The sequence below is a fragment of the Hakea prostrata genome, chromosome 2, assembly GCF_041222555.1.
Source record: "Hakea prostrata isolate BN-2017 chromosome 2, UWA_Hpros_2, whole genome shotgun sequence".
In the NCBI taxonomy this organism is placed as follows: Eukaryota; Viridiplantae; Streptophyta; class Magnoliopsida; order Proteales; family Proteaceae; genus Hakea; species Hakea prostrata.
The window spans coordinates 16,865,251-16,891,107 of record NC_142601.1 but is presented as its reverse complement, the minus strand read 5'-3'; the positions used below and the strand labels follow the sequence as shown (position 1 = coordinate 16,891,107).

At 40.2% G+C, this 25,857-nt stretch overlaps 1 protein-coding gene and 1 pseudogene across 1 annotated transcript; both read left to right on the top strand.

Annotated features, from left to right (window-relative positions):
• The first annotated feature begins 16,026 nt into the window (after positions 1-16,026).
• On the top strand, positions 16,027-18,526 carry LOC149023898 (G-type lectin S-receptor-like serine/threonine-protein kinase LECRK2; annotated as a pseudogene).
• A 2,174-nt stretch (positions 18,527-20,700) lies between these two features.
• Positions 20,701-25,655, top strand: LOC149023897 (G-type lectin S-receptor-like serine/threonine-protein kinase LECRK3). Its single transcript, XM_089143372.1, has 2 exons — positions 20,701-22,570; positions 25,351-25,655. The coding sequence occupies exons 1-2, from the start codon at positions 20,749-20,751 to the stop codon at positions 25,653-25,655; spliced, it is 2,127 nt and encodes a 708-aa protein (XP_088999498.1). The 5' UTR covers positions 20,701-20,748.
• The last annotated feature ends 202 nt before the right edge of the window (positions 25,656-25,857 follow it).

Sequence of the window (25,857 nt, the reverse complement as noted above, 5' to 3'; positions counted from 1 at the left end):
GTCATATAAAGTTTCATGTGAAATTCAAAGCGAGTATCTATTAGAAATAGTAAAAATAAAAGTAAATGTAGGATTTAGAGAGAAATACAAAAATGAAGGTATTTGTAGGATGATATACTTTTGTAATATCATGTGAAGTAGAAGGCAAGGATCATACTCTGCAAATGTAATTTTTTACTAATGTATTTTTTTTTTCCTTTCTTGTTTTCCTTTTTTCTATTCTTAATTTAATAAATGATATTTTAGCGAAAAAAAAAAATAAAGAAAATAAACTTCTCCACTAAATGTAAGGCTGAATAAGTGTAAATATTGAGGGAGAGAAAGTGCATGTGTGTTGGGAAGGAAATGTTGATACAAAATAAGAAGATCAACCAAAACCTAAAGGAATCTCCTTATACATTGGCTCGGACTAGGAAGTCATTGGGAATAGGATTGACTATTCAAATAAGTGTCTAGAATGTTAAATGTCTTTCCCTTTTGGGGAGAGAAACTAATTGTAAGGCATCATTTGTTTGCTAAATTAAACAGTGGGAAAAATAAACATGTGAGGTATAGCAGGGTGGGGAGTAAAAAGGATAAGGAAAAGATTTTGTGAAAAAGTCGGGACTAAAAATGCTGTGGTTGACAATGTTGATGGATTTGGGAGGTAAGATCTCTGGCTATATGCCCAGCCCAAATCCATATTTGGTAGTTACTGTGAGCAAGAAAATGGACATAATAACTGTGCGCCAACCCATTTATTTCCCAGGTCTAGACTATGAGTGATTGAATCACTTTCCTATTTCAAGGAAGAAAGAGAGAAAAACTACTCAATTTTGCTCTTTTGATGCTACGTTTGATATACATTTAAGGTTGATTATGTACTTTATCATCCAAGAATGCATGATGGAGGAGAATCCTTTGATGCTTTAAGATGATTCTCAGAGCAAACCAGTCAAAGGATAAAGATGCAATGTGAGTGAGAGATTCAAGGTTGGAGACTTGGATTCGATTGAATCCTTTTACTTGGGGTTCCTCGCTTCATTCATTAAGCAAGTGTTTGGTTGTTGAATTCTGTAGAATCTAGTTTTAATTTGCAATCTAGGTGCAACAGAATCTAGTTTTCTAGAATTAGATTCACAATAGAAAAATAATTTGGTTAGTTTGAGTTTTAGAATTAAATCTACATCAAAAACTGTTTGGTTAGATTAAATTTGAAACTTGAATCTATCTGAGAACCCATTTTGTTTAACATAGACTTGAGCTTCAATCATCAGATTTTTCTAAGTGATCACTTGTTTTCTACAAACAACTCTAAAAATACTGAGGTTGGTAGGAGTCTACTAGTTTTCACCCAAAAAAACTTAGGACTCCATTAATTGGATAAGATAAATGACCTGAGGGGTGTGTATTTACGTTTGCACCTTTTCTTCCTCCATAGTCTAGCCGTTCTTCTCTTTCTTCATTAGAAAGAGTTTTCAAAAATAACTTGTGAATTAAGAGCTATTTTCTGAAACTTGTGAATATGCACACCAGACCTACACTTGTAGCTCTTCCTCTCTTAAATCTTAAAGTTGCAAACCTTCCACAACGGCTCCACAGACACATCCGCTTGTGTTCATCTTCTTCTGCACGTTGCCACTTCAGATCTAATTGGAACAAAATCAAGCAGAGGGTTTGAAGTTTCTCCTAGGTTTATTTGTTTCCAACCATAAGTAACCACATGAAATATTTTCAAAAGAAAAACGTAAGAGAATCTAAATACCTAAGGAAGACCAAAATTCCGATGTGGGCGAGTCAATTCAAGGAAGAGATTTTGTACCGCAGAGGAGGAATTGGAAATAAGTTTTCCTCAAGATGGTTTAAGTTCGAAGGCGCGGTTTCAGATGTTTGTCAGATTGGGGTTAGTAATTAAATATAGTGTGGCCAGATAAAGAAAGAACTGCTGGAGAAGGTGAGTCTTCAAAGATGGCTAGACAAGAGAGCAATTGAGAGAGAGAAAGTGAGAAACCTTCACGTTGGAGAAGAAGAACCAAAGCAGAACTAAGTTCATTCGTTTCCAGCGAGGAGAAATCCAACAAAATGGATTCATTAAAATTAAGTCTTTTATACTGTGGGTCTAAGAAGTGGATTGAACTTGAGTTTAAGTTTTGAGACGTCTCAACTTTAAATCTACTGTCGAGTAAAAAAATACTTAGGTGAACCATGTGATTCTAGTGAATCCACTGTTTTTTCTAACCAAACAGTTTTCTAAATTCTAGATTATGATTTTATTGAAATTGATTCTCTAGAATCTAGCAATCGAATGCTTGCTAAGGTATTAAAGGGATAGCTATGACTAAGGATTGCTGTGAATGTCAATACAGGTTGGTTGAGTGGTAAGATTTATTCTTTTTCAGTGGAGAGGTCATGAATACGACCTTTGTAGGCGATAAAGTTCCCCCTTCTAAGGATGTAATCGAGGTGTGCGCAAGCTGGCTTGAGATGAATCTCATATAGCAATAATTTGTCACAAGCTTAAATCTCCTTCGGTTCCACCTATCAAAAAGAGGCTTCAATATTTATTTCCATTCACTTCAATTTTTTTGGAATTGTAAGAGAATCTTATAATATATTCATTCAGATAGGCGTGGTGAACACCATGGAAAACAATATCGCTGAATTTGGGTGATATGGCTACTGAGCGAACCGAAAGGTTGCCCCGAAGCGAGATTGGCGGGATATCGCTAATTTCTCGGCGATATCTCACGAGTTCGGCATATCTCGCCTTGCCGAACTCGTGAGATATCCTTGATTCGTAGTAGTAGTAGAGACACCGGAGAAGAGAGTGGCAACACCTTCAGCCTGAATCTTTTTATTTGGCTAGGGATTGTAGATTGCAGCGAACGATTGTATCAACAAACATACAGGTATCTTCCTTGGTGTTCCCAGATGTAATATCCACGACGTACGATTTGGCGACCATCGTTCCGTTTGACGAAGGGTGAAGAGTCGTCACGAGATGGAGCTTCCTTGGTTTTTTATTTTTCATTTCCTAGGGCTTCAATCTCAATCTTAAGCTCTTCGGGGGAAAACATGTTGATCTTTCCACCGTGCAACCCTAAGTTTGAGTTTACTCAGGTAAGAAGAAAGAAGAATGATCGATGGAGGAGATCTGTAAGAAAATTATGAGAAATAAGGAAGCTCGATCTGATCGATGCTTTCGTTGAACTCGCGAGACAGAAGTCATAGAACAGAAGCTCATTCACTCGCCGGTCGATATGCTTTCAGCTTTCGGACGCTAGTGAAGAGTGAAACTGAAGACTAATTAAAGAAACTCTCACCGCCTTAGTGTAATTCTCAATAAATGTTTTAACATTAAATGCATGTCAGCTTGTGGGGCCAATTTTAGGAAGTGGGGTTTTAAACATTAAATGCATGTCAACATGTGGGACAAGGAATTGGGTTTTCTTAATGAGATCACCTAAATACTTTATTTTGGGCATCCATCGAAATGTCAAGATTTTCGGCGAATTATCGGCGAAATTTGCCCGATTTCGCTAGTTTCGCCAAAGGGTGAAACAGCGAACTTAGCCGATAATTAGTTCATTGGTGAACACCATGGTTTTACGTGTATTTGAAGTCTTGAGGTATTGAACACTTGATTCCTTATTTTCATACCTCTGAGCAAAACGGCTCAGTAGTAAGAAATCATTGGCATGCTTCTGATATGAGACTTTCATTGTTGGCTCATTTAGGGTTTCCTTTTAAGGTATAGGACTTGTTTTCGTACTCCTATGTTCATCATTAATAGCTTGCCTACTGCTATGCTTGATTTTAAGTCACCATATGCTGTTCTTAATGGTCGTGAACCTGATTATAGTTTCTTGAAAGTGTTTGATGGTGCTTGCCATCCACTGTGGAGGCCTTATAACAAACATAAGATGTCAATTAGGTCTACTCAATCTATTCGTGTGGTATATAGTTTATTGCACAAGAGGGGTGTAGATGCTTGAACCCTGTCAGTCAGAATTTCTTATCTCAATGCATGGTGTGTTGATGAGAAGTGTTTTCCAACATTGATTATGTCCTGTTCTTCTTCTTCATCTATTGTTTTTGGCTTCTTCTCGTGGCCCTGATCTGCTCCTCCATTTATCTGTTCATACTTCATAGTATGATTCAAATACAGGTGGCCTTTCATGATTTCAACACAAAGCATTTTGTGCCTAATGGTTCTAAGGTCTGATTGGCTTGCACTTAATAATTCTATTGGGCCTGTATCTGTTGGACTTGATAATTATGTTGGGCTTGTACATAATTCTGCTTTTAATGGGGCTGAACATCAAACATTCTGCTGGGCTTGAGAGTAATTTGAATGGGCTTAGACATGAAAATATGACTTCTGGACCTACACTTGAGATTATTCCTAATGGGCCTGACTTTTGGAATGTTTCTTCCTAGTCTTGTTAAGAACTTAAGCATGCTATTACATGGAAAGGCTTCTTCTGGGCTGGATTGTGTTAATTTTTCTAAGCCAACTAGTCAATCAAATGGGCTGCGTACCACACCTACTGGGAATGATCTTATTTTAGGGTATTTACCCAACACTGTAGCTCTGGGCCTGCAGCATCTTCGACTAATGTTCATTTCGTGATTAACCGTTCAAGAGATAAGAAAGTCTTTGCAGCCAAATTTGCTACTCTTCATGCTTTGATGGCGTCTCTTGAGAATGAGTTAGAGCTACGAGCCATTACTTGGCATCCAAGTCACCAAATTGACGTGTTTCCATGGTTGGGAGTGTAAAATCCCGCCCAAACCTAGCTAGGACACCCTATTTGTTTTGGGTGAAGAAAGACTCGTTTGATGTTAGACCTTAAAGTTGGACCTTGGTTTCGGTCTTATTATCTTTGAAAGCCTTAGGGAAGTCATGTCAGACCTTTCCCTTAGGGTAGATCTGTAATGTCCGACCTTATCCTAACCTTGACCCGGCCCGGAATCTGTTATGTTTGTAGGTCCGAAGACCCGAAGTGGGAGGAAAAGAGACTTGTGGACCCTTTTGGTTGATGATTTGGTGTCGGAGCCCAAGCCCATGGACATTGACGATGATGCCCCTCACTTGAGAGCATTGTCAGTGTTAGTTTTGAATCTGCGCACCGAAGAGGGGTGAATTAGTTGAAAAACCTAATGAACTCATGTGCTCAATCCAAAGGTATTTCCCAAAACTAGACTTCTTGATGGACTTGTTGGAGAAAACCTCACTCAATTTGACCCCGTATAGCCCTCTGAATCCCTGTCCGAAGTTGCTAAACTATTTCTGGATTTTCTGCTGAAACCTGTTTTGGTCGATTCTCTTTGGTCGATGCCATTAACCAAAGTGCATTGACCAAAGTTGCCCAGATTAGAGCAAAAGATGTTTTTTGGATATTCCTTCCTCTATTTAAGTGAAACCTCGAACCTAGAACCATATTTTACTCATTTCAACACCTAAGAACATGGGAAGACTCCTCTTAGGTTCCTCCTTGGCTTGGGTGATGATCTTCTACAAGAATCATTGTCTCTCTTCTCCAACTATCATCTTCTAAGGTATGATTCTTTCTCTTGCTCTCCATCCTACCCACTTCTCTTCTTCTTTTTATTGATGAGACCATGGCCAAGGTGCTGCAACCTTGCAAACACCTTGCCATGAATCTCTCTTCCCATTTATATTTGCTTTTCCTTCATTCTTGCTATACCTCACTTGCATCTTGATCCTTGCATATGCATTACCATGATTATTTGCTTAACAACTTGATTTCTTATACTAGACTGAAATGTGGAGTATGATTAGCCTAACTTCTTGCTTGCAATTGATTGTAATCTTGTTCCTAACCCATTCCCTAACTTATTCTCTAGCTTCCCTTTCAATTTCATCGATTTCTCATGAATGCTAGGATTCTTGTCTTTAGAACATAGGACCTCAATTCGGGGGGTTTTCATTTGAACCATTGGATTGTGATAATACTTGCTAGGTAGTGTTCTTACATTGTTATTAATCATCCCTCCAAGTTCCGGATCGATCCGAGCCCCGGAAGACCAATTTCGGACCAAATCACCAAAATCCCCAAAACCCATTATGTAGCCCCGAAGACAATTTTGGTCAATCGTCTTTGGTCGATGCCAATGACCAAGACCATCGACCGAACTTGTTGCTGACAGCAACCTCAGCCAGTTTTGACCCGTTCGACATCCGATCTTCTTGATTTCTTCTCTAACCTCTTATTTATGTTTGTTTAGGGTCTTAACACTACTTTTGGATCATTCCTTGGTAATTCTTGATTCATCATCAACTCAACTTAAGGTAAGGATGGTTATTGCCATAAATACATAAGCTATGTGCTTATGTCTTGATGCTCATAACTTAGTGAACATAACCTCTTAATTATTTTTGAATATCATAGGATTGCTATACGTGTTTTAGAATGGTAGTATTGTGATTTCATATGCTCTTTTTATAATGATTTATTATTCTTACTACTTGTATATATGATGGATCACTTCAATGTTATGATTTAACTTCTATCATGATGATATATCAAATGTATGTGATATGATGGACTTGAGTATGTGATTTCTTAGGTATAACTTGGGATTGGGGAGTGTCCTATTGACGCTTCTATCCTTAGGCATCGGAGGGAATAGTATGGGATGTTCTCCGAAGATGCCTATCGACACTTTTCCGGGTTATTGGATGACATACATAGGATTGTCTAGTTGTTTGGCTAGGATTTCCCTGTCGTATCAGACCCGAATCGGAAGGGCATTGAGACCGAACGACCCGTGGTAGGGTATGGTTTGATGGGCGCTCAAGACCGGTAACCAACCCGTGAGAGGACATAAACCATACTACGGATACCCGAAATGGGCCATTTATTGGTAGGGTTGCAAATAGCTAGACTTGCGCTCACGGGCGCTCAAGACCGGTAACCAACCCGTGAGAGGACGTGAGAGCTTCCCGTTTACTATTTGTGGATGACCAATAGGGTTGATGAGTCCGTAATCCAGGATTACGTTGACTCTAGTGTGAAGGATACCGAAAAGGATCGCCCGGGACGAGGAATGGACGTATCTAAATCTGAGTTGATATGGTGAGTAGATGACTTGCATTGGGCTAGGCTTTGCCGTGACATGCGCCAATACTTCAACCAAATGGTGATGTTAGAGAGTGATGACCGAATTCCCTACCATGGTTTGAGAGGACTTTACCCAACTACCACAGTAGTCCCAAGATACGGAATTGGTTGAGGGGGAGTGACTGACAACCCAAAGAAGTATGGTGCTATGATTTAAAGCATGTCTACCTTAGAGACTAGCATTCATAGAGTTAGAACCATACTTGCATATGTGTTTCATATCATATTGCATCATGTTGTGGTTTTTATCATATGGTTTATGTTTTATGGAATAACGCTTGCCTTCTTTGAGTTCTTTTGAACTCACTCCTTTTTGCAACATCTTTTGTTAGACTCTATTGCAGGTACTACTACGTTGACTATGATGGTCAACACTCTGAAGACCAAGTTGATGACTCGTACCACACTGGTCACGGTGTACAAGTTGATAAAGACTAGTAGTCCGAGATTGGGACTTATCTGGAGCAGTTCAGTTTTGCACTTATGTGTTAGGGATGGAATATTGTCTCACTACGTTTTTAGCCTTTTGTTTTTATTCGTTGAGACCGTAGTTTAGTTTGTTCCCTTGTCACTTTGGGAATTGGTTGTAAACCCTTAATTTTATCTGATCTACCTTCCGCTAATTTGTAGAGGGAATTTCCACCTCATTTCCGCATGTTGGTCATTTATTTTATTGGTATCTTTTCCGCACTCTGATGTCCTTTGTGATCCTTCTGAGATCCTCTCTTGACTTTTATTATTAAATTATTTGAATACAAAGAATTTTTCTTGCTTTTGATTATATTATTGTGCTAAGTGACTATGATCGTTCCTAAACTTGATCGGCGGGACCATGATTCACTCCCCGGGTAATCCAGATAGGGTACCCCATTGGTGGATTTAGGGCAGGATGTGACATGGAGTCTATGCCCTCATTCCCACTAGTACCTGGGTTCATATTAGTCCACTCTTTGATCACCATGCCATTGGATGCAAGTTGACTTTTCACATAAAATGGTGATCCGATGGTTTGATTGAGCACTATAAAGCACGTTATGTGGCAAAGGGATTTACCTGAGGGTATGGCTTTGACTACATTGACACTTTTAGTCCTAAGGTTAAGGCCATTACCATTGGCTCATTTTAGCTTTGGCAGTTTCTCCTAGTTGGATGATCAAACAACTTATTGTAACCAATGCCTTTCTCCTCGGTGATTTGCATGAAAAATTCTTTGTCATACCCTCCAAGGTATGTTGATTATCAGTACCCTAACCATGTGTGTCTACTCAAAACGTTCTTTATATGGCTTCAATGAGTTCCTTGTGCCCGGTTGAGAGACTTAGTGGACGTTCACTTCATCTTGGTTTTCTAGGCTCTCGTCTTGATATATCTCTTTTATTGTCAATCTTCCACTTGGGCTGGGAAATTAACACCTGTTGAATTGTTTTTCTTTTTCTTCTAAGACTTACTTAAGCGAGGAGTTCACAAACTCCTCATTAGTGGCAGACTCAAGGGTCTTGTTTTCGGGTGGCATTTGGCAAAGGTTCCCCACTCCAAAGCTCTATCCTAGTCATTAGTGACATGATCTATGAAATCCCTCGGATTTCTAAGCCTTCAACCCATGGTTAAAAGACCACGAACCCGAAACTCTAGTCGAAGACATCTGTAGGCCATTCAAGTCAAGCCCGAAGGTCAGAAATGGACCCAATGATTGTGGATGACCATTGTGATGAACTCTCCTAGAGTTTAAGATAAGAGGGAAGATTAATCACGATGGTGTAAAGATGAATTTGGCACGTCCGTAAACCAATGATGGAGAGTCCGATTGACGAGATTAAGGTATCCAAACGAAGAGCATCGAAAGACCTTGACACTAAGCCAAAAACCACCGGAATCGGACGTTGGTTGGCCCCTCAACCAGGGCCAGTCGATTGGGCAGATTGAACGGCTGGTCGACCACCCATAGCCCAGTTCGGGGCAGATTCAGGTTTTTCCTCTTTAAAACCCTATTTCGAGTTCTTATTCTCTCATACTCGCATTTTAGAAGGCTAGTACGAGGCTGAGGCTAAAGGAGGAGGAGGAGAAACAAAGGTAGAGGAAGGTTTCTAACCATTTGGAAGTGTGCCGGCTCCCCAATAATTGCGGAATCATTAGAAAATGTAAAAACCCTCAACCCTCTTCTTTGAGCTTAGTTTTATGAGGTGTTCTTCTCAATAAATGATGGATTTGGGTAGTTGTTGCATGTTAGGCCTATTGAATACTTGTATTTAGTTATATTTATGCTTCCTTATAGTTTAGAAGTGGTTTGTGCAAATTGTTGCCAAAGATTTCGCGTTTTGACTCTCCAAGACACATAAGCGATTCGAAGAGCCAAATTTGGGGCTTTTTGATACAGAACGAATTGGATAAAATTGAAAGTACCCTTAGGACCCTATTGCTGCCAATTATATATTCCCAAAGTTTCATTTCAATTCGACTTCGAATTGTTGGCGAAATATTGATTTTCGCCGAAACTAGGTTGAAAACGGTGGGTTCGAACCTAGTTGGTAGATTAAGCTTTTATTGGGTGATTTCCGAAACTCTTTTCAAACCCAGTTGACTTCTAATTTATGTCTATTGATCCTCTTACATGATTAGGTTTATTTTGATTATAATCACTAACTCATGAGTGTGACTTTGTAGAACTTTGGAGAGCTTATACTAATTAGAAAGGTGAGGAATATACTTAACGTTATCTTGCATGTTTAATTATGCTAATTAAATTTCATTATTGATATCTTGCCTTGCTTTAGTATTTATTATCTTGTGATTATGTGTGGGACTTTGCACGAATGAAAGGTAAGAAAGTATGTTTGCTTCCATTTTCTATATTCTTTGAATGATGATATGAGAATGTGTGTGGGATTGGTTTTGAGATTTAGATTCTCTTATATCAATTTACCAACTCGGATTATGGGTTCGCCAATTATCCTAGTGGACTTATATGAGTATGCATCTAGACCTAAGTACATGAATACTAGGTGTCTAGAAGTGTTTGGTTAGGTAATCTCATGAGTATTACTACCCTTCCGGGCAGGGGTATTGAAGCCGGTTAACCCGTGATGTTAGTGGTTGGGTCTTGAGTGTCAAGCAGACCCACTATCATCATAGAGAGGTAGGTTTGCATATAATAGATAAGGGCTCTTGGTCGCTCAAGATCGGTAACCAACCCGTGAGAGGACATGGAGACCATCTTGTCCATTATATGTGGATGACCACTGGGTTAAGGAATGGGGTCCAACAGATGCCTCCCGTTGATGATTCCATTCATAGGTGGGAAGGTATCAAACCAAAAGGGCACTAGGCATGAGGGAGATATTCGAACCATATGTAGTACGAGACCGTATGACTTTGCACTAGGCTAGGATTATCCTTGACACACGCCAAATCTCATACCAAACGAGTGATGTGAGAGAGTGGTAACCTATACCCCAACTATGGCTTGACGAGATTTTACCCAACAATCTCAAGCAAACCCAATAGACGTCTCTTGTTGAGGAAGAGTGACCGAGACTGCCCAAAGGAGATTGGTGTACAAACTTAATGTGTGTCTACCATAGAGACCTCATGATAGAGTTAGGAGCATAATATCATAATCATTTATATATCATATCATTATCATAAATTACATTATTAATATTTATGTTATATGTGTGGTGTGGAATCTTATGAACGAATGCATGATATGATGTTGAGTTGACCTCACTGAGTTCTATTGAACTCATTCCTTTTTATATGTCTGTTTATATTAGAATATACTGTAATTTATGAGGATTCCTTCCAAGTGGAGGATTCGTTGCCAGCATACTTTCTTGAAGGAGTGACTGTAAAAGATGTAGATTCGCATGGAGCTTCATGCCCGTGCAAGGACTGTTCTTATGTGGTTGGATTCCATTAGGGGATCAATTTAGTTTAAATTCCGCTGCAACAATCTATTCTTCCTTCAAACTCTGATGTCCATTTTGATTAACTTTAGATAATGGATGATTGTAACCTTTTGATAATTCAGATTTTATAACTTTATATTTGAACTTGATTTATTCTTGTCCTTTTAATTATGCTATATCATGTGTTGTACGGAATTGTCATTGAACCTAGGTCTTGCGGTGTATCACCCCCCATGGGCATTCGGATATGACCGGATCCAGCTGGGTGGGGTGTGACATGATCGGTCACTTTCAACTTCCATGGGGGAATATAAATCTTCCCTAAGTTCGCTCCTGACCACCTCCTCTTTGATGCAGCATCATCTTCTAGATCGTGTCTAATATTGGTGAGGATAACATCATCATGAGTAGATTCTTCTACATCAATGGGATTTTACCCTTTCCCAAAGCCTCAATGTGAATTTTCAAAACCCCCTTAGAGGCCTAGAGAGTGGCTTTTGGGGGGAGGGCAGCCATACTCTTGGGCTCTTTTCTCTTCACTGTGGAGTTCTATCCTCGGCGGCTTCCATTCCTTTGGCCTTAACCGCCTTTGGATTATATCTAGGAGGCCTTGCGAGAAGAGGGTTAAGATGTTAGTACTATAGTATAAAGCAAAGTTCCACCATATGAAAACACAAGAGGTTCGGGAGCTCCCTGGGTGCTAGACCCCGCATCTGAAGGATGGCATCGTACTCAATTGCTAAGCCATGAATCTCCTAACACGCCTTGATAAATTTTATTTTCTTGACGGTGTTTTCGTCGTCAAGAGACAATGGTAGAGAATGATTCGCCTGAGTATAGGAATTAGCTCGATTCCAAGCGATCGGGAAGTTCAACTCACACTAGGGCGCTCAGCAGAAAAAATACCGATGATGCCACACTTTTGTGATTATAAGGGCGGTACCCTCGGCTAGGATACCACCCAACCACCCTAATTTGACCTTAGGCTGCTTGGAAAGAAAAACCCAACCTGGAGGGTTGTACTTGCTAACGTAACAAACATGGGAGAAAAGAGGAAGAGTAAGTTGAACTTCGAGTTCGAAGCAAAGCCTGAGGACGCTGATGATATGACGCCATCTATTCGGGAGTAGCATCCCTGGGAAAATCTCCTAGTGATTCATTTTTTTAGAAAATAAGGGAGAGAAAAAGGGAACCTAACACCATTTTTTAGTCCAAATAAACAAAAAACTCTTCAGGAGGGTTAGAATTAACCCTCTCGTTCGGGTTAGGCACTTTGAATGAGATATGACAGAGGCATAGAATAATAGTTAGAGGCATAATCTAACTTGGCATTGTTAAGATGAGAGACAAAGAAACTGAGACCTTGGGCTGGTCCCCTAGATGGTAGGGAGGTTTTGGCAACAATTTTGGGAGTCTTTTGCTTTTGTGAAGTCGGAGGAAGAGCATCTTTCTGGCTCACCATCATATTCCCAGTCTGTTCCCTAGGGTTTCAGTTTGGGTGCATAGAGGCTAACCAACGGTCGATGATCTTTTCACCTTTGTCACTTGATAGCTCTAATGAAGCAGAAAGGGTAGGTTGATCACTGGAATCTTCTCTCCCAGCGGCATGGTCAGCAAACTCATCATCAGACGTTCTTCTGCTACCCATTGAAAAGAAAAGGGGGCTTCTAAGGATTTCTGCTGGAAGAGGGAACTAAAACTCTAAGAATGGAGATCCTGAACCCAAAAAAAGAAAAGAAAGAAGAAGATTGTGAAGAGCAATGTAGAAAGATTAGAGGAACTTACTTGTTCAAGCTTGGTGATGAAGTAAATTTGAAGTTGAATAAATGGGAACCGCAGGGAAAACACAAAGCGCTTGGGCAAAAATTCGCGAAATGAACAAGTAAAGTTTGTAACAGATGAATGAGATGGTTTAAATAGGCCAAAGACTAGATTGTGTAAGGACGAGATGCATCTAGATCAACGATCGAGTTCGAGCGATGTTTCATAATCTGATCCAACAAATGAGATTAATCCTAACCAACGGCTGGGAATTACTGACGGTTCGAGCATGGGAATGAAAGTATAATGATACGGCTACTAAGAGCCACGTGGCATGTATGACACAATTCTACGAGAGGAGTTTGCGGCTCGATGAAAGTATTATTATGCGCTGATAAGATTAATAAATGCGATGCTTGGAGATCGAGAAGATGTTTGGCTTTACGCCTACCCTTAGTTAATGATCGCGATCAGTAGAAAGCAAACCAAGTCATCGGTCGCTTCACCCTGATCACATGGTGCGGGGGCTCATGATAAGGACAAAATAGTATCAAGCCAGGTTAGACCACGGTTGGGTCGAAGATACGATCGAACTGGTTCAAGAATTGAATCATTAATTAGCCTAAGCACAAAGAAACTCGACGATTATGGGAAGAAACGTTCTCCCATCAAATTCAGGATGCATGATAGTGCCACAAAAGGTAACTACCATTAACTCCGTAAAAGGGGTAAAAACCCAAGGATCGAACGGTCATCAGGGAAGAAGATGAACGTATCCGTGATCGAGAATAACAAGTAAAATCTATATAAACTAAAGGATCGCACCTGAGTGAAGGTAACTAAATCGTTTCCCTCCATTAATTTGTTCAATTCAAGCTCGCAACTAGCCAAGGCTCGTGGTGTTCCAACATCTTGACTCAACCTTCAGAGGTGGCTACCCGACTGCACAGTCGGCCCACATCTGACGTCTATTTTGCAGGAATCTGAAGGCTCAACAATTTTTGGATGCAAAACCAGTATCAAGTCCTATGATTTCTTCTCTCCAACTTTCTTGCGATGATGGTGAGCCCTTTCCTGATCCCATAGAGTATCCTAGCATAGTGGGTATTTTTCAGTGTGTGCTTCAACAAAACCAAATATTTCCTTATCAGTAACAAGTTTTACCAATTTCTCTTCTATCGGACTACCACTCATTGGATGGCTTTAAAGAGAGTTCTTCAATATCTTAAAGGGAGCACCTTATCTGGTCTTGTATTCACTTGCTCTCCCTCTTGTACTGTGGCTACTTTTAGTGATGCTAACTGGCTAGTTCTATTGATGAGGAAATCTACTAGTGGCTTTATTTATTTCTTTATTTATTATTATTATTATCTTTTTGGGCGCGCGACAACATAATTTCTTGGCAATCTCACAAGTAGACTACAATAGCTTTCTCTAGTCCAGAGAGTAAACATTGTGCTCTTGCCTTGGCCACTAGAGAGCTCAATTAGATACGTTTTTTACTTTAGGAGTTACAAATTGCTCTATTTAGGCCTCCTACTCTATGGTGTGATAACACTGGGGCAAGCTTATCTCATAGTTAATCCTTTTTGTCTTGTTGGGAAGTACCACATTTGCCGTTAATTAATTTTGATGATAACTAACAAAAGGCACTAATGTCTTATTAAGATGTTTCTAATTAGATCAAACCAAATGAACAAAATAAAAAATCAAGGCAAGGATGATAAAGACACAAATAAGTGGAATCAATACATAAGCAAAGGCCGAATCCAAAAACTGAATGAGCAGTTGAAGCACGAGGACTTTAAGTTTGAAGTCTATGCGAAGACTTGAAGGATCAAGAAGATCAACCAAGCTCAAGTGGATCTAGTGCACATAGAAACTAGAACACTATGCACACACTCATGCATTATCATCAAAGATTGACCTAGTACCTATCACACACTCATGCATTATCATCAAAGATTGACCTAGTACCTATCAAGTAGGGTTAAAATGGACATAGAATTAGTTAGGGAGACCGAAAACCCAAGAGGGCTAAGTCTAAGTAAGTGGAAACACTTCTTGAACTAAATGGCCAATTGATTATCCACAAATAGTAAGTTCGTTTTTTTTTTTTTTTTTTTTGCTATTTGAGGTTCATCCATGCCAGCTTGTGCACACCTTGATTACATCTTGGAGGGGGGGGGAGCTTTGTCATCCGCAAGGGTTGAACCCATGACCTCTCTACGGAGAGCTATTCAATACATAACAAAAATTCTTTGAAAAGTTTTTTTTCATTGAAGAAACAAATGGAAAGCAATCCATTTAGAAAAAAGACGAGCCATTTGAAGACGGCTAGCCATTTGAGTCCAATGGCAATATTTCAAAGGTCATATTGCTTACACAACTAGCCGTTTGTCCTAAACAGATTAACATTTATGCTAAAATATGACTGTTAAGAGCCGTTGGGACTTAAAACTCAATGTAATTTTTCACCACATTACTACCTACACCCCTTGAAAAAAATAGCATTGGATCCATCTTCCTTGGAGTGTTGTCCTCGTCTGCCGCAAAAACCATGCACGTATTTGATTTCGTCCACCAAGAAAGGCCTCCTGGTTCTCCTAGAAAACCGACCCATTACCTACGGAGAAAACTAATTAAACGGTGAGACTCTGCACTTGATATAGCCTGAGCTTCACATCCTCAATCCGACTATCAACGTTTGAATAGGTGGGCTTGACTCCACCTCTTAAATTCTTCTTTAACCAGGTGTAGCTTCACCAGTCGGGCAAAGAGGGGTGACCCAGACATTTGCTGTTGTCATATTAAAATAAACACATTCCACAAAGTGAATTACTCGGGAAGGTTAAGGGAAGAAAAGATGAGAATAAATACTAAGCAAGTCATTGGAATTTTCCTGATGTTATCCAGGTTCACACTCAAATAAACGGAATAATTTGCTTTCCCTTCAGTTACAACATGTCTTGAATTTTTCCTTTTTTCAATATTTGGTCAACATGCGATTCCTTAACTGAGTAGCAGCAAGATTCATTCAGGAAAACTGAGTAAGACGTTGGCATGATGTTCGAATTTGAATTAGTCAATCAATTAGATAGATTTACCAGAATGATACACCAATCGATGAAGACGGTTTACCTAAACTGAACCACTTTAAAACCTTCCTACTTGTCTCTTTATCATAGAAATTATATGAGGAAAAATTCAAGTCCAATTTTAAACTTCAAATGATGCTTTTGAAGTTTTTTGAGTTCTTTTAGACATCTTCGCAAATAGCTTTCAGCAATGGCTTGCTATTCTGCTTTTCGTCGTGTTCTTATGATTAATCTCATCTCATCTTTTCTTCTTTTTCCACTCCTGGCAGTTTCTGAAACCAACGTGACCTTGGGTAGGTCTCTCGTAGTTGGCGATGGAGGTTCTCCATGGACTTCACCTTCCAATGACTTTGCCTTCGGGTTTCGCAGCCTAGACACAAATTCAAATTCCTTCTTGCTCTGCATCTGGTTCTATCAAATACCAGATAACACCACCGTTTGGTACGCCAATGATGGATATCCAGTTCCAAAGAACTCCCAAATTAACCTTACAACAGATGGACTTTTTCTTACCGACCCCAATGGCCAGCATTTATGGAATGCTTCGATCTCAAATTCCAGCGATGTTGTCGCTTACGCTGCCATGCTCAACAATGGCAACTTCGTGCTTGAAAGTAACGATTCTGTTCACCTATGGTAGAGCTTCAGCTATCCTACAGATACCATGTTGCCTGGACAAGTACTGGAAGTGGGTGGGACTCTTATTTCAAAGCTGTCGATGACGGATTACTCACGGGGAAGGTTTCAGCTCCAATTGCTTCAAGATGGAAGAGGAACTCTTGCTCTCAATTCTGTCTCTGAATTACCAGCTTATGATCCCTACCAGCCTCCATACTACTCGTTAAGGCCTATTCAGCCTGATAACCGTTGGTCGTTGGTCTTCAATGAATCATCAGGCCATTTGTATTTCCAGGGTAGCAATGGAAGCATTGCGGATCTCTCACCTGCTGACGTACTCCCGGTTTCTGATTTCTATCATAGAGCGACCCTTGATGCTGGGGGAACATTTTATCTGTACTTGTATCCAAGGCTTTCTCGTGGCGTTAATGGAGCATGGACCATTGAGAGTTCATTTCCAACTCCTGATAAAGTCTGTGACTTTACTGGGTCTATGGGTAGTGGTGCTTGTGGGTATAATAGCTACTGTGGAGCTGCTAATGGGATGCCCATCTGTGAGTGCCCACCTGAATACACTTTCAATGATCCAAACAACACTCTCAGTGGCTGCAAACCGAAAGTTCCACTTGTATGTGAAAAGGGTGAAGAGGGTGAATCTGGTTCCCTGGAGAGTCGGTTTAGTTTCCAGGAGTTGACTGGGACGGATTGGCCATATAATGATTATGAAAGGATTCAGCCGGTTAGTGAACTGGACTGCCAGAATTCTTGCTTGTAGGACCGTGACTGTGCAGTTGTTATTTTCAGAAACGTAACATGTTCGAAGAAGAGGCTTCCAATCTCCAATGGAAAGTTGAGCGCAAGTGACACTGGAAAGGCTATTTTCAAAATAAGGCGTGCAAGTTGTTCTGTAACTCCTGCAACTTCTTCAGGGCCGACTATCAAAGATCCAATAATAGCTATCCTGGTTGGATCATTGGGTGGTCCTTTATTCATGAACTTCCTATTGTTAGTCATAACTTGCCTTACTGCTTTCCTTGTATACTGCCGAAGGGCAAAAAGTAGCAATCAAGTTTCTAGCATCTCAGAGACTAATCTGCGTTCATTTACATACAGTGAACTTGAAGAAGCTACAAATGGATTCAAAGAAGAATTGGGAAAGGGTGCTTTTGGGATAGTTTACAAAGGTTTCCACCCGTTAGGCTCTAAAAATCCAATTGCAGTCAAGAGGCTGGACAAGGTGGTTCAAGAAGGTGAGAAGGAATTCAAAACAGAGGTAAGTGTGATCGGCCAGACCCACCACAAGAATTTAGTTCGATTGTTTGGATTTTGTGACCAAGGGACTCACAGGCTCTTGGTTTATGAGTTTATGAGCAATGGCTCTTTGGCCAACTTTATCTTTGGACTCTCAAGGCCTCATTGGGACCAAAGAACCCAGATTGCAATTGAAATTGCAAGAGGGCTTGCTTATTTGCATGAAGAGTGCAGCATCCAGATTGTGCACTGCGATATAAAGCCTCAGAACATACTTCTAGACGAATTTTTCAGACCAAGGATTTCTGATTTTGGATTAGCAAAACTGTTGATGCCTGACCAGGCCTTAACTAAAACATGCATTAGAGGAACCAAAGGGTATGTGGCTCCAGAGTGGTTCCGGAGTATGCCTATCACAGCCAAAGTGGATGTCTATAGTTTTGGTGTGATGTTGCTGGAGATTCTCTCTTGTAGGAGGTGTGTGGAGTCAGCATGGGGTGGAGAAGACAAAGCATTATTGACAGACTGGGCATATGACTGCTACAGAGAAGATAAACTCGGAGATTTGGTGGATAAGGATGAGGAGGCTACAGCAGACGAGAAGAAGCTTTTGAATTTGGTGATGATAGCAATTTGGTGTATTCAAGAGGACCCAACGCTGAGGCCTCCAATGAAGAAGGTGTTACAGATGCTTGAAGGAGCTGTTGAGGTTACCCCTCCACCATCCCCTTTCCCCTACAGCTCTTTTGTCACAGATGATTGGTGATTTTCCACTTCATCTCATTCCATCCATTCACACAATTGGAATTGGCACTCCAGTTTTCTGCTTCAACAATTACAGCTTTTATTTCATACTGCAACTTATATCCAGATGAAAGCCTTGAACAATAAGGATGGTGATTTGTTTATTTAATGTAATAGAATTCCATCTATCCTATGTATCCAAATTCAGTTATGCTCAAGTGTTATGCAAATTCAAGTGTTTGTTGCTGTAAAAACAAGACCTCCTCATTCCATTTTGTACGCTTCAGAGTGTTGGGAAAATTATAACTCAGACCTCATATGAACAACGCAGAGCAGCCAAGATATCTTCTTTTCTTCCCTTGATAAGGAGAAATCATACATAACTCAAGAGAGAACCTTCTCTTCTTTCTTTCCTTTTCTCTCTCTCTGACAAAGACCCCCTCCAACCTACGAGCAAGGATCTCTCAAATTTGTCATGCTGTAAGGTAGCAGGTCAGGGAGGATTTGGTATCCTTCTAGTTGAGTAAGCCATGAAACACATCAGTCCTATTTATGGGAGATTTATCAAGTGACCTCCAGGGGGTGTCATGCTTCATATACAAATTGACTAGCTACCGTGGTTACTGTCTATCATCCATTATGGTATCCTGAACTTTGATGGAGAAAGCTACATGGTTCCAGTTTTTCAAGTCTAAAGATTCTTACTAAGTGTTTACTTGATGAATGTGGGAAGTTGTTAACACTCCAACCTGCCCTGCATTGCTAATGTTTCTACTAGATGTTAGATTCAGAATATTCTCTACAAATGTCCAAAGCTCACATGTATAGTTATATAATCATGCATAAATAACCAACAAATTGTTTCATCGGAGATCCTCCATCTCTAGTGAACATGGATGGACACATTTCTCTTTTGTTGGAGAAAATGACAGCTCTGAGATGAAATCTTCTGGCAATATTGATTGATTTCGGAAGACTAAAGGCTGCAATTGAGAAAGTAACCAAGTCGCAAGGTCTTGGCGAGCTACATGCTTGATTGGACTGGTGGTTCTTTTTGGATTTAGATTAACCATATCTACATCCTAGTGATTACTTCCCCTTTGAGGGTACAATACTGTTAAAAGTTATAATATTATTCAAAATCTTTCCATACATTACATTTCTTTCGCAGCAACCTTAGATAGCTACAAAGTTTCAACAGGCTGAAGCCTTTTTTATGTTGAAAGTCCCACAACTAAATATCTTATTGCATACAACTAATGCAAGCCTACTCAACTAACCATAAGCAAATGCCAGTTCACATCGCAACTAATATAAAAAAACTACTAGACGACATGACGTCTAGTTGAGTGCTCCTTGTTGTTCGAATCTTGACCGGGTCCTAGCTTCCCAAGCTTTGTGCTGTTGGGGAACTCTGCAAGGGTCTTACTACCTTCTTGGTTGACTATATTTGAGTATTTGGAGTATTTGGGAATACGGTTTCAATGGAAGCAAAATTTGACAAGTAAAACAAATGCGAAACACATATGAAAGATGTCGACACATCAACTTACTAATTATAAAGTGAATACAATTTTACATAACATCCAATAAATTTTCTTTTGGTTCAATTTCATGAGATAGTCAATAGATAGATTTAAGTACAAAAATTAGCTTGGTCAACGAAAGTTGTTTTGATTATATTGATTGAATCAATATAAAAATTTTCAGAAAAAAGAATCGAAATCGAGTACCTCATTTATTTATTAAAGCCACCTACTCATACAAGGGTGGACCTGAAGCCATGAAGGCATGACTCAGACATTTGATTAGAAACTTCCCCCCCCCCCCCCCCCCCCCCCTTTTCTACCTTAAATAAATGAATAAAATTGCATCAAATGAGGGAAAATATCATTTGGCTAGTTCAAGAAGGAAGTTTGTTTAGGAAATCAAAGTCAAAGTTTATGAAGTACTATCAGAAAAAAGGGAAAAAAATATCTGGGAAATTCTTGTTTAGTAGGGCAGCAGTTTGAAGCAAGTCTAGCATGGAACATGCAAGCATTTGCGTAACAGATTCATCTTGAACAAAGCCTTTTTATTTGATAAATTCATCTTCAGGAATTCATTAATAAAGGACGCACTAGAATTAAGATTTCTTCCAAGCCAATGAAACGGAGCTGTCAGTTACCTTCTCTGTTTTATTTTGGTATATACAAATCTGTTTTTGAAATTTTTTGACTTCCCTAAGGCCTTTTCACTTTCGCAATGGATTCTAATGTTGTCTTTTCTCATATTCTCTTCTTCTCTTTTCTAGTTTCCCCCTTCTTGGCTGTCTCTCAAACTAATGTGACCTTGGGTACGTATCTCATAGCTGGCGATGGAGGTTCTCCATGGACTTCACCTTCCAATGACTCTGCTTTCGGGTTTCACAGCCTTGACACAAATTCATCAAATTCCTTCTTGCTCTGCATCTGGTTCTATCAAATACCAGATAACACCACCGTTTGGTACGCCAACGGTGGATATCCAGTTCCAAAAAGCTCCCAAATTGAGCTTACAACAGATGGACAACTTGTTCTTACCGACCCCAATGGGCAAAAGTTATGGACGGCTGGAGTCTCAAATCCCAGCGATGTTGTCGCTTACGCTGCCATGCTTGACAATGGCAACTTCGTGCTTGAAAGTAACAATTCTGTTCACCTATGGCAGAGCTTCAGCCATCCTACAGATACCATGTTGCCTGGACAAGTACTGGAAGTGGGTGGGACTCTTATTTCAAAGCTGTCGATGACTGATTACTCACGGGGAAGGTTTCAGCTCCAATTGCTTCAAGATGGAAGTGGAACTCTTGCTCTCAATTCTGTCTCCTTGCCGGCTTATTATCCCTACCCTCCATACCGCTCTTGGAAATCTAATCCCGCTGATAACCGTTCCACGTTGGTCTTCAATGAATCAGGCAGTTTTTATTTACAAGGGAGCAATGGAAGCACTGTAGAACTCTCACCTTCCACCACATTCCCAACCTCTGATGTTTATCACCGGGCAACCCTTGATGTTCTTGGGGCAGTTTATCTGTATACTCATCCAAGGTCTTATAATGGCAGTAATGGAAACTGGTCTATTGTGAAATCATTTCCTGATAATGTCTGTGACATTTTACCGGGGGATTATGGTAGCGGTGCTTGTGGGTATAATAGCTACTGCACGGTTTCTAACGGGATGCCCATTTGTCAATGCCCACCTGAATACACCTTCATTGATCCTAACAACACTCTGAGTGGTTGTGAACCAAAAATCCCACTTGTATGTAAAGAAGGTCAATCTTTTGACAGTCAGTTTGAATCCACGGAGCTGAATGGCACTGATTGGCCACTTAGTGACTACGAAGAGATTACGCCCATTACTGAAAATGAGTGCTGGAACTCTTGCTTGCAGGACTGTTACTGTGCAGTTGTTATTTTTAGGGATGTGACATGCTGGAAGAAAAGGCTTCCAATCTCCAATGGGAGGTTCAATGCAAACGATATTGGAAAGGCTATATTCAAGATTAAAAGGAATGCAAGTTCTCCGACTCCTTCAAGATCTTCTACTGCAAACAATCAAGATCATCAAACGATAGCCGTCTTGGCTGGATCATTGGGCGGTTCTCTATTTGTCAATTTGATATTGTTAGCTGCAACTTGTCTGATTGCTTTCTTTGAGTACAAACGTAAAGCTAGAAATCAAGTTTTTAGCATTTCAGAGACTAATCTGCGTTCCTTTACATACAAAGAACTCGAAGAAGCCACAAATGAGTTCAAAGAAGAACTGGGGAAGGCTGGTTTTGGCGTTGTCTACAAAGGTTTCTACCCATTAGGCTCTAAAGATCTGATTGCAGTCAAGAGGCTCGACAAGGTGGTTCAAGAAGGTGAGAAAGAATTCAGAACAGAAGTAAGTGCCATTGCTCAGACCCAACACAAGAATTTAGTTCGGTTATTTGGATTTTGTGACGAAGGGCCACACAAGCTTTTGGTATATGAGTTCATGAGCAATGGCTCTTTGGCTGAATTTATCTTCGGAAACTCAAAAGGGCATTCCCCATTCCACAGTCACAACTTAAGCAATCACATTCCCAAACCTAGTCATTCACGAGCACAACTGATAATACAAAACATAAGTAAATAATCATTCATACATAATTGAAATAATAATTGTATCACAAGAACAAGTACTACTGTAGTTGAGAAACTATAGGAGTAATATAATTATAAGAAAACTAATATGACAGTAGTATGATCATGTAATCCAATTAATTACAAGTAAACATGGATATTAGGTTATTAGGGATCAATCATCCTTACCTTAAACAATCTTCAAAGAATTTCGGAGAATAAAGAGGAGAGGTCCAAGACTAGCAAACAAACCCTAAACGAGCATATAACAATCATTAGGAATACGCCCTAGAAGATTAGAAGTCAAACAGATCAAACTGGATGAAGAAACAAGCTACTGTTAGCTTGGGCTGATTGATGGGCTGACTGGTCTAGTCGACCCAAGGAACAGTACAGGGCAGAAAACCCTAAATTGGTCATAACTTCTTCGTTTTAAGTCCGATTGCTCCGAAATTCAAAGGGGAGTTCCCCAAAAACATACTAAGACTATCTAAGAAGGTCTAAGCATCAAACATGGTAAAAAAATATAGAGTTCTAGTTGAACCATAAATTAGGTTTCATTGCAGCCAAGTCCGTGGATCTCACGGAAAGACTAGTTAGAGAGAATAATGATTCACCTAGGGAAAGAATAATAGAAATTCACAATCAAGAAAGGTATTGGGGAGGATCCAACAAATAAAAGATAAATCATGGTTCTCAATTTCCCTTCAAAATCAACCAATAGCAGATTCTCAAGGTAGAAAGGGAAAAGAGAACCACCCAACAATTATGGGGATACAAGGGAAGGTCATGGTAATGGTATGAGACCTTCCTCACAATCATAAAGATAGGTAGGAAAATTAAGGAAAGAGTAATCAAGATCACAGGTAGGATCAAATACAAGGAACATCACCATATGGCTTCAAGAACATAGAGTGAATGTGGAATTCACTCTAAAGCTAAGAGGATCAGGGAAGAGGCCATTACAATAGTGTAATACCTTCCTCATAATCAAAAAATCAGAAGAAAAATAGAAGAGAGAATAGATCAAAGAAGAAACAATTCGATTACTAACCTTTGTAGAAGAAGAATCGATGAAGAAATTCGAACGGATGCTTGGGGATCTTCCTTGGCTTCGAAGAGGAGGTTCTAGGGTTCTTTCCACGTTCTCTAGAGGCTTAGAATTGATAATGAGTGAAAAACACAGAGTTCCCCTTTAAATAGAACAAAAACCCTTAAAAAACCAGAGTTTTACAAATTTGACTCTGCCGTCACTGTGGGTTGATTGGTTGGTCGACTGGCCTAGTCGACCTATACTGACAGCAAGCCCAAAATAGGGAATTCAAGGTCCAAACCTCAATATTTTTGAATGGGATTCTCACAACTCATCAAATATCTTACCTAGCATGGAGGGATGCCTTCAAACCATGTCCAACTAGGCTTTAGGTCCAACAACTAGGCTCTCCTTCATCAATGTGCAGTTTCTTCTCCAACTTAGACAAAGTTTCCAAGTTTGGAACACCATCGTCAATTTTCATGGGGTTCTAGGTCAAACACCATGTCTTCCATTGAGATGGCCCATAGTTACCTTCTTCCATCACTCTAGGTCTTTGGACCTATAAACAACAGGGTTTATGGGTTAGGCTTAGGGTTGGATTTCACACCAGATCCCTAGAAAGACGTAGGAATAAGTGGTGACCCCTTTGGGGGTAGGTTTCCCTCCTCTTCTTCTCCTTTTTCCTGACCCTGCCTTTGGTTTAACTAGTGAACAGAGTGATCCTCTGTGGACGCAGCCCTAGGAAATGTTGTTGAAGGAGATTTGGCTCCAGACACTAGTTTTGAGATCCCCTTAGATAGTAGGCATTTTTTTTCCTTCTAGGTTATGTTTATCTGTACTTTCCTAGTTTATTTTGCACCCAACACCTCTAGTTGATGAGGTCAACCTTTTGTATTCCAACTAACTTCCAAATTAGGCTCCCAGAAACCTACAAGAGAGCTCACATGTTGAGTGAAGGGGAAGTCCCGCTGCTCGACTATCATCTTCTTATGTCTTGCAAACCATCTCCTTCCCCATGCTCGACTAACCATAGACTATGTTATGTTATAGGCACTTATACACTTCTATCAGTCTGGTGGAGTTGTTGATGAGGAAGAGTAGGAGCATGGCTATAGAGATTACTAGGCTCAACAGTGATATTGGGTACCAACTCCATAGATACGGGTTGATGCAGACTAAGTATGATGACATTTGTAGGGAGTTGGGGAGAACCCGAAAGGACCTAGAGGCTTCCAAGCAAAAGCTAGGTGAAATCCGCGCCAACAATGAATACTACAAAAGTGGCAAGGAGGAAGCCCAGAAAAGAGAGGCAAAGGCAGTGAAAGCCTAGGAAGCAGCCATCCAAGATAAGAAAAAGATGGAAGCTGAACTGGCCAAACTGAAACAAATGTGCTCAACTTGGAGGCCACAGTGGCGAAGCTACAGAAGGAAAACTCAAAACTTTATGCTTACTGCTCAAAGCTAGACTTTGAGAAGCATGAGATAGAGCTGGAGTTAAAAGAGATAGACTAAAAAATCCAGAAGATCAAGGATCAGGCTGCCACTTATGTAGAGGATGCTATAAAGGAGTTCAGGGCTTCTGCTCAAAGCTAGACTCTGAGAAGCATGAGATAGAGCTGGAGTTAAAAGAGACAGACTGGAAAATTCAGAAGATGAAGGATTAGGTTGCCACTTATGCAGAGGATGCTATAAAGGAGTTCAGGGCTTCTGCTGAATATCAAAGGGAAGTGGAAGAGGCAGCTCTTCTAGGCTATGAATGTGGCCTGGATGAAGCCTTTGAAAAAATGGCAAAGAAGCTACTAGAGGAAACTCTGAGGGAAATTTGCAGGGATGCTCCCTTCGATGCTAACACTTGCGCAATACTGAAGATTCATGTGTATAGCTGGATGCAATCCTCAACTCAGGGTCCTGCTCCAACTAGTGGTCTTTCAACAGTCCCCACTCCAGCTGCTGTCTCCTCAATGCCACCTCCAAGAACTCCTTAACCTGAAGCAAACAAGGACCCTCTCCCTAAAGAAGTCATCAACAAGCACCTCTCCAACAAATCAATCCTGATGGCTCTACCATTGTCACGATTGAAAGTGATGATGCTACTGAAGCTCAACCAATTGCTGCTGAATGACTAGATCTTTTTAACACAGACTTTTTTTTTTAATAGCATACACTGATTAAAGAATTATTTTTTAC

Bases quoted from the DNA above. Each gene is read 5' to 3' on its own strand.
- LOC149023897 (XM_089143372.1), top strand. From the start codon at position 20,749: ATGGATTCTAATGTTGTCTTTTCTCATATTCTCTTCTTCTCTTTTCTA. The intron at 22,571-25,350 runs GTCACAACTTAA...CCACTTATGCAG, and splicing joins AGGGCATTCCCCATTCCACA to AGGATGCTATAAAGGAGTTC.